This window comes from Zea mays, chromosome 1 (genome assembly GCF_902167145.1).
Source record: "Zea mays cultivar B73 chromosome 1, Zm-B73-REFERENCE-NAM-5.0, whole genome shotgun sequence".
Classification (NCBI taxonomy): domain Eukaryota; kingdom Viridiplantae; phylum Streptophyta; class Magnoliopsida; order Poales; family Poaceae; genus Zea; species Zea mays.
The window spans coordinates 260972240-260990815 of NC_050096.1; the positions used below are offsets into that span (position 1 = coordinate 260972240).

General features: G+C 56.7%; 1 protein-coding gene across 1 annotated transcript; it reads left to right on the forward strand.

Moving 5' to 3' along the window:
- Positions 1-2408: 2408 nt before the first annotated feature.
- LOC118476160 (uncharacterized) lies at positions 2409-4358 on the forward strand. Its single transcript, XM_035964317.1, has 5 exons — positions 2409-2447; positions 2529-2741; positions 2843-2935; positions 3038-3163; positions 3733-4358. The coding sequence occupies exons 2-5, from the start codon at positions 2583-2585 to the stop codon at positions 4120-4122; spliced, it is 768 nt and encodes a 255-aa protein (XP_035820210.1). The 5' UTR covers positions 2409-2447; positions 2529-2582; the 3' UTR covers positions 4123-4358.
- The last annotated feature ends 14218 nt before the right edge of the window (positions 4359-18576 follow it).

An 18576-nucleotide genomic window follows, 5' to 3' on the forward strand; every position in this document is an offset into this window, starting at 1 on the left:
ACACGCCCCATCCACATTGCTCTCGCTAACCCCTAAACCCTAACATCGCTGGATTTGGGTCATCGCAGACGACCTTGATGGTGAACAAAAGGAGGCACAGAAGTCAGAAAGGTCCAACCCCTAAACCCTAAGCATCGCTAGATTTAGTTTAATTATTCATTCGTTGTTATCAGAGATATTGTATATTGATTTATGTAATCATTGTGCACTCATACAGTTGTGTTTGGTTCCTTACATTGTGTTATATGCAGTCACATCCATGTTTTAGTAGAGAACTTATGTTTCTAGTACTGGTAGACAAGGTTCAAGAAAGCGCGATTAGGCGTGCGATTAGGCGCGGTTAAGCGCTGCGCAGAGGGTCAACGCATCGCTTACCTACTAAGCGGGCAATTAAGCGCTGGCCCTGCTTAATCGTGCCCATTCGGCATGTTTAAGGGAGTAGAGGAGGGAGAGGAAGAGGAGGAACACCTCCGGGGTCAATCCAGCAGGCAGCAAATCGACGGATCAACGAGAGAGAGAGAGCGGACGGACCTACGATGGCTGCAGGCAGCAGATTGGTGAGAGAGAGGCGGAGCGGCTTCACGGTAGAGGTGAAGATCGCACGAGGGAGGAGAGGCTTCGGGAGAGGGAGCCGGAGAGCGTACGGCACGGAGGAGAGGTCATCACGGGAGAGGGGTTTTGCGTTTTCCTCCTGGCAGGTGGGCCTAGTGGGCTGCAGACTCATGAAGAGAGGAGGTGGGGGTTAAGGGCTGCTGCAGGGTGGCCCAATATCATGTATTTTTTTCTTTTTTTAACAAAAATGATTAAGCACGATTAATCACGCTTAAGCATTTTCACCACCATACCGCTCGCTCAGCGCTTAGTGCTTTCTTGAACCTTGCTGGTAGAAAGAGATGAGAATATCTTCACTTTTTTTGTTCATCAGCTTGTGTAAATCTACATCGCCTAATCAATGTACTAGCTAGTACTTTGAACATTGTTTAAGCCTGCATAAAGATTTCCACAACCAAACAGGGGAAACACTACAGTTACAGTGCAACCACAATTATGAACTTGCACAATCATAACCAAGCTTCATAATGACTGAATCTACACATCTTATCTATTTGCTTTTAGTCAAATCCTTCCCTGCAAATAGTAGTACCTCTTAGCTTTTAGTAAAATCCTTTACATTATCTAATACACACAGTATGCTTGTTCTTATCTATCTTGCAAGTAGTTCAACATGAGCGAACTGCTTATGAGAGAAGACGGGATAAACAAGTGGAGGAGAATATAAAGAAGATGCAAGATTTGGGTCTGAACAAATATACTTCTGTTCTAAATAATTCTGTCTCACCATCTGCATCAACAAAGGGGAAACATGCAGCAAACAAGATAAATACTAGTTCAGATTCGGATTCATATGTCTCTTTCTATCTCCTTGACGATGATGATCAAGGAGATACTGATGATGACAGTGAATATTATGAGCAGCCAAAACCCCTGGCAATGAAGGTGCTCCTTCTATCTTCAAAGTAGTGGATGCCAAATAGTTGCATTGCATTTCAATGTTTTTTATCTGGTGTTTAATATATGCTCATGCCTTTAGATTCATATTCTTTATTTCATACCTCTTAATTAATATATGGTCTTGCTTTTTAATGCACATGACTTTTTTTTGTGGACAGTATCCTAGAAGAGGTAGAAACACAACCCTTGCTTCAAAGAAGAAGATAGACCCCAACATGGCTCCAGGCATTAGGTTCAGCAAGAGAGTGAGGGCAGGTGCACAACCAGAGGAGCAATCTTCAAAAAGGTTTCACTCTACAGAGACAGATGGCCACAATGTACAGGAACCAACAGATGGAAATGATCACATACCAAACAGCCCTACTACACCTGGACTTGCTGATCATTTCAGCAGAGCTGCAGAGGAAGCCATGGCATCTGCTGCTCATGAGAGTACAGGTGATGCTGAAGGCAACAGCCGTACTACACCTGGACTTGCTGATCATTTCAGCAGAGCTGAAGAGGAAGCCATGGCATCTGCTGCTCATGACAGTACAGGTGATGCTCAAGCCAATGTAGCTAGAGATGAAGAAACTGAAGGCAAGTTCTATTTTTTCAGTCAAATAAGGCATCTCTTTTGCTGATTTGCATGAAACAAAACAATTTCATTATTCAATAAAAGCGAATTATATTTTGTAGCTCCTACACAGCGAGCACCAAGGAGACCCAGGGCAGCAACCAAGGGAAAACAACTGGACAGGATGACTAAAGTTATGCAAAGGAGACTGCCCATAGCTGTTGAGGAAGGCAAAAAAAGGCCACATGAACCTGTTCAAGCTGCCAAGTTTGCATCAGAGGCTGGCATCATTATTCGGGAAACCATGCCTATCCTAACTCGTTGGAAAGATTACAAGGACGACCAGAAATACTACAACAGCTTTGTGTCACAGCTAAATGTAAGTGCATTACTGATTCTATGGTTCACTTGTATACTGCTTAACCTGAATTGACTAACTATGGAATTGTCATATGCATAGGGGCGCTTGTCCGTTAACACTGAGGACAAGGCAACAAAGGAAGCTTGCACCGATATGCTACGCTCTGCGGTAAAAAACCAGCGTTATCGGCTCAAGCAGAAATACTTCAATGGTGTACCTGCAAATGAGATTAGCACAACTTCTCCTGTATCTTACATGACTGATGAACAGTGGAGGGCATTAGTTGCAAAGTGGTCTGATCCAAAGAACATGGTATGGGTATCTTGTCATATATTGTTCTTTCACTATACGTTTGCAAAGGATCTTCGCATATTGAACCTATGATCTAATCTGACATGTTCATTCTCTTGTAGGAAATAAGTGCAAAGAACAAGCAGAACCGCAGTCAAGTCAAGTTTCATCAGGCTACGGGTTCTCGCTGCTATGTGGCACACTTACATGCATATGTAAGTAACTATTACCTTGTAGTACTACCTGCACTTGTGCACTCAACTTCTATTGCATTTGATCTGAGCAAACTTCGCTGTGATTGTTTATCCACGAAACAGAAGCAGAAGAGAAACCGAGAAGAACCCAGCTTAGACCAGACTGAAGAACTAGATGCGGTGGACGCCTTCAAGACCTATCATACCAGCTCCAAACGTGGCCTGAGTGAACCGGCAAGAGAAGCACTTGTAAGTTCATTTGTTTTCTTTATTTAGTGTAATTTTTATGAGATCATATGAGGGAGGCTGGCTGTGGGTCGATGGAACGAAGGGGAGTGAGATCGATGAGTGAGATCGCTTGTCCCATCCCAGGGGAGTTCAGATCATAGTTTATTTTGTCTGCCATCAAATTTCTGAAATGAAAGTAAATATCATAGTCTATTTTTTGTAGGACCCGTGCACTAGAAATGTATAGGTTTTAGAGTCTTTGTTAAGCAAATCTGCTATAATTTGTAACTGTTTTCACATTATTTTTCATAGTCTATTTATAGAGTATTTCAAATGAATAGCTTTTAATTTGCCATCAAATGTATAGCTTTTAAGCAAATCTGCTATAATTTGTAACTGCTATAATCTGCTATAATTTGCCATCAAATGTATAGCTTTTAGAGTCTGTCAGTCTATTTTTCATACTCTTTGTTAATGCCTTGTAGGACCCGTGCACTAGAAATGAAAGTCACTGTTTTCACATTATTGTCAGCATCTTGCTGTTGCTCATTAGCAATAACATGTAACTGTTTCTGTCCATGATATTTCAGTCTCATATGGAGGCTTTGAGGGCTGAACCTGTTGCTGAAGGTGAGATGCCAGCATCCAGTGTGCACCTTGTGTCGAAGGTGCTGTCCCAGAGCAGCTCACACCAATTCCTGAAAAGCGTCGGCATCAAAACATCGGCAACCTCCAAGGCTTCATCATCAAATCATAGTGAGCTTCGGGAACAACTTGCAGCTGAAGCGACGGCTGCTGTTCAAGGTGAACTCGACCAGCTCAGGAAGAAATGCGAAGAAGCTGAGGAACAGCAGGCGAGGACACAAAGGGAGTTGGAGGAGTACAAGAAGATAACAGAGAAGAACAGCAAGGAGATGGAGGAGACCAATGTGCTCATCAAGAAGCTCTTGTCCTTGCATGGTAACTCTTCTTCGACATGAGGGCTGCTAGTCAGAGCTGCTGTTTTTGGCCTGTTCTTTGACATGAGGGTACCCAAAAACTCTAGTTGCTCGTGGGTGTCAACTTTTGATTATATGCTGTTATGTTTGTGCAAACTCAACTGAAATGTGAACTCAAGTGGTGATGCTATGAACTGAGTTTAGTGTTGTCCACTTAGTTTGTATGCGCACTGGAATACTAGTTGTATTCATCTATGGAATATGGAATTGTGTGCTCATTCCTCTGTTCTAGTATATTTTGCAATTTCCAATAAAATTATTCTCTGCACATCTGTGACCAAACTGGTGGCATATAATAAAACATATGCCACGTCAGCTGCCACTGTACTAGCCACGTCAGCGTTACGTCAGCGCTGACGTCAGCTGCCACGTCACTAGCCACGTCAGCGCTGACGTCATACGCATCAGCACCTTCCAAACGGCTGGTAATGACCAAACCACGGCTCTATCTGTGACGATACCGTACCGTCACAGCAACCAAACGGCGTTAACAACGCCGTCAGTTTGCTCGGGCAGACGACGAATTATGACGGAACAGTGTCTTCCTCTATGACCACAACTGATCGTCATAGCATGCATTCACTTCCATGACAACGCGCCTTTCGTCACAGAATGTATACACATCGATGACGAAACTGAGTAGTCCGTCACAACACAACAAATGTGACGCGACCCCTATGACCAAATCGAACTCGTCACAAATTCGTCACAAACCTTACTCTGTGACGATATATACACATGCAGTGACGCAATACGAACGTCATCGATGATAAGATCTCTACTAGTGAATTCCCTTTCAGCGCCCCGCATACTCTGTGACGACGGCGGCTCTCAGCCCCCTTACGGAAGCAAGAGGACGTCAGCAAGGACTCGACCGCTCCGACAGCTGTCCCTCCGCCAGACTCCATCGCTCCTCTGACGGCCACGACCTCACACCAGCTGGGTGCCAAAATCTCTCCGGCTGCCACAACGGCATGTACTTAGGGCGCTAGCTCTCCTCCGCTAGACACGTAGCACTCTGCTACACCCCCACTGTACACCTGGATCCTCTCCTTACGCCTATAAAAGGAAGGACCAGGGCCCTCTTAGAGAGGGTTGGCCGCGCGGGGACGAGGACGAGACAGGCGCTCGCTTGAAGCCGCTCGCTCCCTCTCCCACGTGGACGCTTGTAACCCCCTACTGCAAGCGCACCCGACCTGGGCGCGGGACGAACACGAAGGCCGCGGGATTCCCACCTCTCTCACGCCGGTCTCCGGCCGCCTCGCTCTCCCCCCTTCGCGCTCGCCCTCGCGCTCGACCCATCTGGGCTGGGGAACGCGGCGACATTCACTCGTCGGCCCAGGGACCCCCCGGTCTCGAAACGCCGACAGTTGGCGCGCCAGGTAGGGGCCTGCTGCGTGTTGACGAACAGCTTCCCGTCAAGCTCCAGATGGGCAGTCTCCAGCAACCTCTCCAACCCGGGACGGTGCTCCATTTCGGGAGTCTTGAGTTCATGTCCCTCGACGTCAGCTACGACATGATACTCCTTCCACCGCCGCGCGACAACGACAATGGCGGCCGACAGCCCGCCCGCCGGCGGCGAAATCGACGACGTCTTCCCCGCGTGGTGGAAGAACAACCTTCGAGCTCATCCCGCCCTCTTCCCCGCCGACGGAGGGGAAGACAGGGCAACCAAGGCCAAGCAGGAGGCAGCGCCTCATCGGCTGTTGAGCGAGTCGACAGCGCCGGCACCCCAACGGGGGGCACACCGGGTATCGACTTCGCGCTTGAGACGAAGACGAACGCCGTCTCCCCGCGACACGCCAATCCCGAGCAAGCGGACGACGCCAGCGCGCTCGCGAAAAGCTTGCTGGACGTCACCCTCATACCTGAGACGACGGTGCAGTCAGTCCCCGACGTGACTTTATCGCCGCTCGTCGACCAAGAGGTACCGACTGATTCCCATCCCACGTCATTTGGATTCAGCCTCAACCCGCCTAGCGACCCCGCTTTGGCGGGCGCTCTCGTAGAGGCGAGTCCAAACCCTTTGGGGTTTCGCATGCGGTCGACTTGGGACCGGCTGACGGACGTCCCGACCTACGGGCCCTCTGGGTCCGAGGAAGACGACGAGCCCAGCATCTGCTGGGATTTCTCTGGACTTGGCAACCCCAGTGTCATGCGGGACTTCATGACCGCATGTGACTACTGCCTCTCCGACTGTTCCGACGGTAGCCGCAGCCTCGACGACGAGGACTGCGGCCCAAGCCGCGAATGTTTCCACGTCGATCTAGGGGGTCCCTCCGAAGGCAATCATCTCGGCATGCCGGAGGACGGTGATCTCCCTAGGCCGGTGCCCCGCGTTGACATCCCACGGGAGCTAGCTGTGGTCCCCATTCAGGCGGGGGGCCATGACCCACAGCTCGAGCAAATCCGCGGGGTGCAGGCCAGGCTCGACGAGGGAGCAGGAGCGCTTGAGCCGATCCGCCGGGACGTCGGGCAGGCATGGGCGGGCCAACCCCCGGCCGGAGAAATATGTCATCTGCCCCAGGGCTTCCAGCACCGCGGCGCCGACGACGTCAGGGTCAGGCCACCACCCGCATCTAGTGGGGTCGGCCAGAACCTGGCTGCAGCAGCGATGCTTCTCCGTGCGATGCCGGAGCCATCAACCACCGAAGGCCGGCGAATCCAGGGGGAGCTCAAGAATCTCCTGGAAGGCGCCGCGGTCCGACGGGCCGAGAGCTCTGCCTCCCGAAGGCAGGGGTACCCCTCGGAACCTCATGCCGCGACTTCCCGATTCATGCGGGAAGCCTCGGTCTACGCCGGGCGCACGCGCAACACCGCACCTGCGGCCCCGGGCCGCCTCGGCAACGAGCACCATCACCGCGACCGTCGGGCCCACCTCGACGAGAGGGTGCGCCGAGGCTACCACCCCAGGCGTGGGGGACGCTACGACAGCGGGGAGGATCGGAGTCCCTCGCCCGAACCACCCAGTCCGCAGGCCTTCAGCCGGGCCATCCGACGGGCACCGTTCCCGACCCGGTTCCGACCCCCGACTAGTATCACAAAGTACTCGGGGGAGACGAGACCGGAACTGTGGCTCGCGGACTACCGTCTGGCCTGCCAACTGGGTGGAACGGACGATGACAACCTCATCATCCGCAACCTCCCCCTGTTCCTCTCCGACACCGCTCGCGCCTGGTTGGAGCACCTGCCTCCGGGGCAGATCTCCAACTGGGACGACCTAGTCCAAGCTTTCGCCGGCAATTTCCAGGGCACGTACGTGCGCCCCGGGAATTCCTGGGACCTCCGAAGCTGCCGGCAGCAGCCGAGAGAGTCTCTCCGGGACTACATCCGGCGATTCTCGAAGCAGCGCACCGAGCTGCCCAACATCACCGACTCGGATGTCATCGGCGCGTTCCTCGCCGACACCACCTGCCGCGACCTGGTGAGCAAGCTGGGTCGCAAGACCCCCACCAGGGCGAGCGAGCTGATGGACATCGCCACCAAGTTCGCCTCCGGCCAGGAGGCGGTCGAGGCTATCTTCCGAAAGGACAAGCAGCCCCAGGGCCGCCCATCGGAACATGCTCCCGAGGCGTCGACTCAGCGCGGCGCCAAGAAGAAAGGCAAGAAGAAGTCGCAAGCGAAACGCGACGCCGCCGACGCGGACCTTGTCGCCGCCGCCGAGTACAAGAACCCTCGGAAACCCCCCGGAGGTGCCAACCTCTTCGACAAGATGCTCAAGGAGTCATGCCCCTATCACCAGGGGCCCGTCAAGCACACCCTTGAGGAGTGCGTCATGCTTCGGCGCCACTTCCACAGGGCCGGGCCACCCGCGGAGGGTGGCAGGGCCCGCGACGACGACAAGAAGGAAGATCACCAAGCAGGAGAGTTCCCCGAGGTCCGCGACTGCTTCATGATCTACGGTGGGCAAGCGGCGAATGCCTCGGCTCGGCACCGCAAGCAAGAGCGCCAGGAGGTCTGCTCGGTGAAGGTGGCGGCGCCAGTCTACCTAGACTGGTCCGACAAGCCCATCACCTTCGACCAAGCCGACCACCCCGACCACGTGCCGAGCCTGGGGAAATATCCGCTCGTCGTCGACCCCGTCATCGGCGACGTCAGGCTCACCAAGGTCCTCATGGACGGAGGCAGCAGCCTCAACATCATCTACGCCGAGACCCTCGGGCTCCTGCGTGTCGATCTGTCCTCCATCCGAGCAGGCGCTGCGCCCTTCCATGGGATCATTCCCGGGAAGCGCGTCCAGCCCCTCGGACAACTCGACCTTCCCGTCTGCTTCGGAACACCCTCCAACTTCCGAAGGGAGACCCCGACGTTCGAGGTGGTCGGGTTCCGAGGAACATACCACGCGGTACTGGGAAGACCATGCTACGCGAAGTTTATGGCCGTCCCCAACTACACCTACCTGAAGCTCAAGATGCCGGGCCCCAACGGGGTCATCACCGTCGGCCCCACGTACAAACACGCGTTCGAATGCGACGTGGAGTGCGTGGAGTATGCCGAGGCCCTCGCCGAGTCCGAGGCCCTCATCGCCGACCTGGAAAGCCTCTCTAAGGAGGCGCCAGACGTGAAACGTCATGCCGGCAACTTCGAGCCAGTGGAGATGGTTAAGGTCGTCCCCCTCGACCCCAGCGGCGACGCCTCCAAGCAGATCCGGATCGGCTCCGGGCTCGATCCCAAATAGGAAGCAGTGCTCGTCGACTTTCTCCGCGCGAACGCCGACGTCTTCGCGTGGAGTCCCTCGGACATGCCCGGCATACCGAGGGATGTCGCCGAGCACTCGCTGGACATTCGAGCCGGAGCCCGACCCGTCAAGCAGCCTCTGCGCCGATTCGACGAGGAGAAGCGCAGAGCCATAGGCGAGGAGATCCACAAGCTAATGGCGGCAGGGTTCATCAAAGAGGTATTCCATCCCGAATGGCTTGCCAACCCTGTGCTTGTGAGAAAGAAAGGGGGGAAATGGCGGATGTGTGTAGACTACACTGGTCTCAACAAAGCATGTCCGAAGGTTCCCTACCCTCTGCCTCGCATCGATCAAATCGTGGATTCCACTGCTGGGTGCGAAACCCTGTCTTTCCTTGATGCCTACTCAGGGTATCATCAAATCAGGATGAAAGAGTCCGACCATCTCGCGACTTCTTTCATCACACCCTTCGGCATGTACTGTTATGTCACCATGTCGTTCGGCCTGAGGAATGCGGGCGCGACGTACCAGCGGTGCATGAACCATGTGTTCGGCGAACACATTGGCCGCACGGTCGAGGCCTACGTCGATGACATCGTTGTCAAGACGAGGAAAGCTTCCGACCTCCTTTCCGACCTTGAAGCGACATTCCGATGTCTCAAGGCGAAAGGCGTTAAGCTCAATCCCGAGAAGTGTGTCTTCAGGGTGCCCTGAGGCATGCTCTTGGGGTTCATCGTCTCCGAGCGAGGCATCGAAGCCAACCCGGAGAAGATCGCAGCCATCACCAGCATGGGGCCCATCAAGGACTTGAAAGGCGTACAGAGGGTCATGGGATGTCTCGCGGCTCTGAGCCGCTTCATCTCACGCCTCGGCGAAAGAGGTCTACCTCTGTACCGCCTCTTAAGGAAGGCCGAGTGCTTCACTTGGACCCCTGAGGCCGAGGAAGCTCTCGGAAACCTGAAGGCGCTCCTCACAAAGGCGCCTATCTTGGTGCCTCCAGCTGCCGGAGAAGCCCTCTTGGTCTACGTCGCCGCGACCACTCAGGTGGTTAGCGCCGCGATTGTGGTCGAGAGGCAAGAAGAGGGGCATGCATTGCCCGTTCAGAGGCCAGTTTACTTCGTCAGCGAGGTACTGTCCGAAACCAAGATCTGCTACCCACAAGTTCAGAAGCTGCTGTATGCAGTGATCCTGACACGGCGGAAGTTGCGACACTACTTCGAGTCTCATCCGGTAACTGTGGTGTCATCCTTCCCCCTGGGGGAGATCATCTAGTGCCGAGAGGCCTCGGGTAGGATTGCAAAGTGGGCGGTGGAAATCATGGGCGAGACAATCTCGTTCGCCCCTCGGAAGGCCATCAAGTCCCAGGTCTTGGCGGACTTCGTGGCCGAATGGGTCGACACCCAGCTATCGACGGCTCCGATCCAACCGGAGATCTGGACCATGTTTTTCGACGGGTCGTTGATGAAGACGGGAGCCGGCGCAGGCCTACTCTTCATCTCGCCCCTCGGGAAACACATATGCTATGTGCTACGCCTCCATTTCCCGGCGTCCAACAACGTGGCTGAGTATGAGGCTCTGGTCAACGGGTTGCGGATCGCCATCAAGCTAGGCGTCCGGCGCCTCGACGCCCGCGGTGACTCGCAGCTCGTCATCGACCAAGTCATGAAGAACTCCCACTGCTGCGACCCGAAGATGGAGGCCTACTGCGATGAGGTTCGGCGCTTGGAAGACAAGTTCTACGGGCTCGAGCTTAACCACATCGCTCGACGCTACAACAAGACTGCGGACGAGCTGGCTAAAATAGCCTCGGGGTGAACAACACTTCCCCCGGACGTCTTCTCCCGGGATCTGCACCAACCCTCCGTCAAGATCGACGACACGCCCGAGCCTGAGGCGCCCTCGGCCCAGCCCGAGGTATCCTCGGCACAGCCCGAGGCACCCTCAGCTCGGCCCGAGGCGCCCTCGGTTCAGCCCGAGGTACCCTCGGCCCTCGAGGGTGAGGCACTGCGCGTTGAGGAGGAGCGAAGCGGGGCCACGCCTGATCGAAACTGGCAGACCCCGTACCTGCAATATCTCCACCAAGGAGAGCTACCCCTCGACCGAGCCGAGGCTCGGCGGGTGGCGCGGCGCGCCAAGTCGTTCGTCTTGCTGGGCGATGAGAAGGAGCTCTACCACCGCAGCCCCTCTGGCATCCTCCAGCGATGCATCTGCGTCGCCGAAGGTCTGGAACTCCTGCGAGAGATACACTCGGGGGCTTGCGGCCATCACGCAGCGCCTCGAGCCCTTGTCGGGAATGCTTTCCGACAAGGCTTCTACTGGCCGACGGCGGTGGCCGACGCCACTAGAATTGTCCGCACCTACGAAGGGTGTCAATTCTACGCGAGGCAGACCCACCTGCCCGCTCAGGCTCTGCAGACGATACCCATCACCTGGCCCTTCGCTGTGTGGGGTCTGGACCTTGTCGGCCCCTTGCAGAAGGCACCCGGGGGCTACACGCACCTGCTGGTCGCCATCGACAAATTCTCCAAGTGGATCGAGGTCCGACCTCTGAACAGCATCAGGTCCGAGCAGGCGGTGGCGTTCTTCACCAACATCATCCATCGCTTCGGGGTCCCGAACTCCATCATCACCGACAACGGCACCCAGTTCACCGGTATAAAGTTCTTGGACTTCTGCGAGGATCACCACATCCGGGTGGACTGGGCCGCCGTGGCTCATCCCATGTCAAATGGGCAAGTAGAGCGTGCCAACGGCATGATTCTACAAGGGCTCAAGCCTCGGATCTACAACGACCTCAACAAGTTCAGCAAGTGATGGATAAAGGAACTCCCCTCGGTGGTCTGGAGCCTGAGGACAACGCCGAGCCGAGCCACGGGCTTCACGCCGTTCTTCCTAGTCTACGAGGCCGAGGCCGTCTTGCCCACAGACCTGGAATACGGCTCCCCGAGGACGAGGGCCTACAGCGATCAAAGCAACCAAGCTAGCCGAGAAGACTCGTTGGACCAGCTGGAGGAGGCTCGGGACAAGGCCTTACTACACTCGGCGCGGTACCAGCAGTCCCTACGACGCTACCACGACCGAGGGGTCCGGTCCCGAGACCTCCAGGTGGGCGACCTGGTGCTTCGGCTGCGACAAGACGCCCGAGGGAGGCACAAGCTCACGCCCCCCTGGGAGGGACCGTTCGTCATCGCCAAGGTTCTGAAGCCCGGAACGTACAAGCTGGCCAACAGTCAAGGCGAGGTCTACGACAACGCTTGGAACATCCAACAGCTACGTCGCTTCTACCCTTAAGATGTTTTCAAGTTGTTCATATACCTCGCACCCACGCAAAGTTTAGTCATCAAGGAAGGGTCGGCCTCGCCTCGGCAAAGCCCGACCCTCCCTCGGGGGCTAAAAGGGGGGAACCCCGTCTGCGTCGAAATTTTCCTCGAAGAAAGATCTCTTCTGCCAGAATATCTTTCGTGCTTTTTGACTACTTCGAAAAGTGGATCCTGAAAACGACGGAGTACACGTAAGCAGCCAAGGCTGACCGAGCCGAGGGACTCCTACGCCTCCGGGATACGGATACCTCACTCATCACCTTCTGCGATAAGTAACTCACGTTCGGATAAGTGATTCCGCGGACCGAACAAGTCTTCACGTTCGGAAGCTCTTCTGCCGAAGCGATCCTTCGAGCCTTCTCGACTGAGTCGGTTACAGAGCCCCATGGACGGGTAAGAGTGCGCGTAAGCGGCAAGGCCGACCGAGCCGAGGGACTCCTACGCCTCCGGGATACGGATACCTCACTCATCACCTTCCGCGAGAAGCAACTCTCGCTCGCACAAACATCCCTGTTACCGACAAAAAAAGTCCAGATACTCGAAACAAGAGGAAAAGATACGCAGCTTTACAACACGGTGAGGGTGTGTTCTGGCCTCGGCGGCCGCAGGAGACACACGCTACAAGACAATCCGATCCTGCAGGCTCGGGTCTTGACGCTGGAAGGGGGCAGCAACACCCTCGGCATCGACGACACCTTCGGCGAGGTCCGACCTAGCCTCGGACGGCGACGCGGTCCGAGGATCTCCACTCTAAAGGACGACGTCATCGCCACGCCCGGGCAATCGCTGCCAGGGTCTTCTCCGGGAATCCGGCCCGAGCAGGCGGCTCGGCCGGTCACCCTGGGGCCTCGGCCAGCCGTCCTCCAAGGACGTCAGCCCGACCCGAGGCCTCGGCTGGTCAACTCCGGCGTCGGTCCCGCTAACGGACGACCCGGCTAGGCTCCGGCCAACCAGGTTTCCTTTTCGAGCCAACTCTGCCCCTGTTCATGCTGATACCGCTACCCCTGGCCTCGGCTCATCGAAGAGCGGCCAAGGGGTCCCTTTAACTAAGCTAGAGAAGCCTCGGACAACAAGGCCGACCAAGCCGAGGGACTCCTACGCCTCCGGGATACGGATACCTCACTCGTCACCTTTACACGGGGCGACTCACGCTTGGTGAAGCGGTCCAGACAACCAACAGGCGAGTCTTAGTGCTCGAAAATGAGGAAAAAACACGGCTCCGTGCCAAAATTACATACATGTTCAGGCCTCGACAGCCACAATGAACAAAAACATTGGCATTCAAAGTGCCATTACAAACGGAACTCCGGTTCCACCTCCGCAGGTACGAACAACCCCACTCGATGGGGGAGGGCCTGCGGAGCAACAGAAGACTGACGGGCGGCTCGCCGCCGCCCGCTCTGACAACAACAACAACGACCCCCGCTCCGGGTGGCCGAACTGCAGCAGCGTAGGTCCCAGGGCGGGTGCTGCTGCAATCTTGCCCTCGCCCACGCCAAAGCTCGAGGGGCGAGGACAAGTACAAAGAGTCGGAAGCCCGAAGCGCGGATGGTGGCGGTGATCCCGTCGGCGACGGGGACTTCTCGAGCCGCCTCCACCTCGACACCGACGATAGGGGCCGTCAGCCCTCCGGCAGATCCCCACTCAGATCCTCCCGGACGAGTGGGGCACCGACCTCCGCGCGGACACGCCATACCGGTGCGAAGGCAGGACCGCCCCAGAACACGAACGCCGCCCTAGCAGCGCGCGACATCTTGGGTGGCCCTCCCGTGCACACGGCGCGGCAGCCGCCTTCCGGCAGGAGGGGGCACCGGGGGCCAAGCCGACGAGCTCGACACGCTGAGGCTGGCGACGCCCGCCGTCGACTAGCCCCGCGTTGTCGAAGTCCGACTCGCCCGCGGGGCCAGTGAGCGCCCTCTCCCTCGAACGTCGTAGGAGAGGGTGACCCACGAACCCGCGCGGGAGGTAGAGCTCCGGCTCAGCCCGGCCTCCACCCCAGCGAGGATGATGAACATCCTTGAAGCTGAGGGTGGGACCAAGATCGCAGCCCGGCTTGCTTCTCCCCACCCAGGGGCTGGTGGTCACCGTCTTGGGTGACCGCCGGTGGAGGGGTGCGGCCGGGCTGCATGATGAAAATCCTTGAAGCCGAACGATGGCTGAAAGGTACCAACTCCCACGGAGTTGCGTTCCTCCAACGATGAGGCGGAAAGACGGCGGGTATCCCCCATCCGGGGGCTTGGAAGGTGGAAAGACACGATGCATAAGGGAGCGCGAAGACATGGTCGCCTTCCAAAGGGGGTCAACCTCCTTTTAAAGGCGACTCTCCCTACTTGCGCCCCCAACCGTCGCGGGCTGAGTCTTCTCCAACACACTCCAAGGTCCTCCCCTGCGGCGCGGGGGCTGGGTCCCACACGTCATGCAAACCAGCTCAGAGCAGAAGAAGCCAAACCGCCGTGCGCGGTGCGCACAACCGCCCAGCGGTTACAAGTGACCCTCCACTTTTGCCCAGACCAACGGGCGAAAGGGGCGGGCAGCCATGCAGGCGGCATGCAACCGCGCCAAGTGGGCATGCTTCTCCGACTCCCAACACACCCAGCATGGAGGCCCAGGCCCACGCGTCATGCAACCGGCGCGCCGAATGCTTCGTGCATGCAACTGCACCGCCACTTGCGCCACCACCGTGCCTCCTCGACTGCGGAACCAATACCGCGACTCGAGGCGACCCAGCGCACGACCCAGCAGCGCCAGCCTGGCGCGGCGGTCAGTGCGGCCAAAAATGGGCCGGCAGTAATGACGGTGGCAGGCGGGCAGGAGCAGCAGTCACGTCGTCAGCCAAGCTCACGTCCCATCCGGGGGCAGCGAGAGAACCCTCTCTCACGGCGTGAAGACAACGCGCCCGTGTTCCATTCCTCGAACGGCTCGCGCATGCGCAACGGCCGCCCCGCCAACCACTCGCCCCGTCGCATTAACTCCGCGGCGAGACAGGCGGCGCCTCTGGCAGGAGAAGCGGGCGACGCTTCGCCTTCGCCATAATGACCGCGTCAGTAAAGGTACGCCGCGTCGTTCGATTTCGTATCCTTTTCCTTTTTTTCCTCTTTCTCTCTCTTGCAACAGGGACTGGGAAAGGGAGATACCCCGAAAAGGATCCTTTCCCGGGAAGGAACCAGGCTCCGAGCCTCCCTACTGATCAGAGGTTCGAAGGCTGGCCCCCCGGAAGGGTTCGATAGCCGCCTCAGATCGCGTGGGCCCTACACCCGCTACTGGTCAGAGGTTCGAAGGCCGGCCCCTCGAAAGGGTTCCACGGCCGCCTCAGGCTACTCGGGCTCCGCGCCCATTACTGATCAGGGGTTCGAAGGCTGGCCCCCGAAGGGTTCACAGCCGCCTCAGACGCCGAGCGAGGGATGACCATGGGTACGTTCGATACATAACCGAGGCTCGGGCTGTGCTCCCGAGGTACCCTAGGACATTTCCGAGACCAGCGGGAACGATCTTGTAACGGAATCCCATCAGAGGGAGGCATCGAGCCCTCGGACCCCGTCGCCAGGGGACCGGGTCCGGCAGATCACCCGCAGGTACTTTTGGGCGTGCCTCTGGGCCCCTAGCCGACCCCTAACGAATGGGGCACGGACGTCCACTCGGATTACCCGCTTGCAGCTCACCGGAGACACCATGTTCGGCGCCCATCGAGGGCAACATGGCGCTTTCCCCCCCTCCTCCTTGCGGAAACGCGACGCAGGGGCGTATGTAAAAAAGCCGAGTCTGTCCCTGATCGCCCTCTCGCCCTGTGCAGAGGCTCGGGGGCTGCTCTCGCAAACCCGGCTCTGGCCGATCCGTTGACAGCGTCAACATACCAGCCCGAGAACTTGGGACCCGACCGTACACCCGGGCTACGACCAGCTCACATGAGGGAACAACCAGACCAGCCGAAGCATTACGCGAGGCATTAAGACCTCGAAGGAGTGAAACCACTCCTCCGAGGCCTCGGGGGCTACACCCGGCGGGTGCGCTCGCGCGCACCCACCGGAACAAAACGCAACCGAGAAAGGCTGGTCCCCTTGCAAAAAAGTGCGACGAAAGCCTCCAAGCGAGTGCTAACACTCCCTTCGAGGCTCGGGGGCTACTGTCGGGGACCATAATTAGGGGTACCCTCAAGGCTCCTAATTCTCAGCTGGTAACCCCCATCAGCATGAAGCTGCAAAGGCCTGATGGGCGCGATTAAGTCAGGGATCAGTCCATTCGAGGGACTCGATCACGCCTCGCCCGAGCCTAGCCTCGGACAAGGGCAGCCGACCCCGGAGGATTTCCGTCTCGCCCGAGGCCCCCCTCCGGTGGCGAACATATTTCCGGCTCGCCCGATGCCCTGCCTTCGCCAAGAAGCAACCCTGACTAAATCGCCGCACCGGCCGACCAAATCGCAGGAGCATTTAATGCAAAAGGTGGTCTGACACCTTTATCCTGACGCGCGCCCCCCGGCCGGCAGAGCCGAAGTGACCGCCGTCACTTCGCCGCTCCACTGACCGGCCTGACAGAAGGACAGCGCCGCCTGCGCCACTCCGACTGCGGTGCCACTTGACAGAGTGAGACTGACAGGCAGTCAGGCCCTGCCGAAGGCACCATAGGAAGCTCCGCTTCGCCCGACCCAGGGCTCGGACTCGGGCTCAGCCCCGGAAGACCGCGAACTCCGCTCCGCCCGACCCAGGGCTCAGACACGGGCTCAGCCCCGGAAGACCGCGAACTCCGCTCCGCCCGACCCAGGGCTCGGACACGGGCTCAGCCCCAGAAGACGACGAACTCCGCTCCGCCCGACCCAGGGCTCGGACACGGGCTCAGCCCCAGAAGACGACGAACTCCGCTCCGCCCGACCCAGGGCTCGGACTTGGGCTCAGCCCTAGAAGACGACGAACTCCGCCTCGCCCGACCCAGGGGCTCGGACTCGACCTCGGCCACGGAAGACAGACTCAACCTCGGCTTCGGAGGAGCTTCCACATTGCCCAACCTAGGGCGCAGACCAGTCACGTCAACAGGAGGCGCCATCATCACCATACCCCGAGCTGACTGGGGCCGCAGGGAACAAGACCGGTGTCCCATCTGGCTCGCTCCGCCAGATAGGCAATGATGGCGCCCCGCATACTCTGTGACGACGGCGGCTCTCAGCCCCCTTACGGAAGCAAGAGGACGTCAGCAAGGACTCGACCGCTCCGACAGCTGTCCCTCCGCCAGACTCCATCGCTCCTCCGATGGCCACGACCTCACACCAGCTAGGTGCCAAAATCTCTCCGGCTGCCACAACGGCATGTACTTAGGGCGCTAGCTCTCCTCCGCTAGACACGTAGCACTCTGCTACACCCCCACTGTACACCTGGATCCTCTCCTTACGCCTATAAAAGGAAGGACCAGGGCCCTCTTAGAGAGGGTTGGCCGCGCGGGGACGAGGACGAGACAGGCGCTCGCTTGAAGCCGCTCGCTCCCTCTCCCGCGTGGACGCTTGTAACCCCCTACTGCAAGCGCACCCGACCTGGGCGCGGGACGAACACGAAGGCCGCGGGATTCCCACCTCTCTCACGCCGGTCTCCGGCCGCCTCGCTCTCCCCCCTTCGCGCTCGCCCTCGCGCTCGACCCATCTGGGCTGGGGCACGCGGCGACATTCACTCGTCGGCCCAGGGACCCCCCGGTCTCGAAACGCCGACACTTAGTACTTTGTGAAATTTTTTACGTGTTATATCAATGTTGTGGTCTATCTTAGCATATAGTTGTTGTATATTATATTGTGATCCAATACCACACATATATTATGATAATCGGTTTTCATTAGATGCTCTAGTCGGTATGTGTGTACACAATTATAGTAGTGAGAGAAGGGGTAAGTGTGGTGCTTACACACTATCTTACCTTTGGTTACCTCTTATTGCATAAGTTGTTTATTGTAGCTAGAAAGTGGTGACAACCTTATCTAGCCTTTGTATTCCACCACATGTTTATACCCAAGTTCTTAAAAGGTAAGACCCACAAAAGGTAGTTGCTTTGGGTTGGAGTTACATCTCCTATTCTTTCATCTATCACTTAGTATACTTATTGTGTGTACTCAATTTTTGTGGTGAGGCTGTGTAATTATGGTAGAACCATCAAAGTAGAGTTTGAATCATAGGAATCCTCTACTCTCTCACTGTCTCCCACCTAGCTATATTTTACTACTTATCTTGAGCTATCTTTATCTTGGCTTGTTGCATCAACCCTTCCTTCGTATTTCGATTAATCCTATACACTAGTTGATAATAAGTTGTTGCAAAAATAAGGGTCTCCCATTTAGTATCATTCTTAGCTATTGCTTTCCCTTGGGATTAAATAAATAATGATACCTTGGAATACTCCTTGGTGATGTGCTACAATGTTACTTTGTGCACTTACAGAATCCTCTACTAAGCATAACAAATACCAACA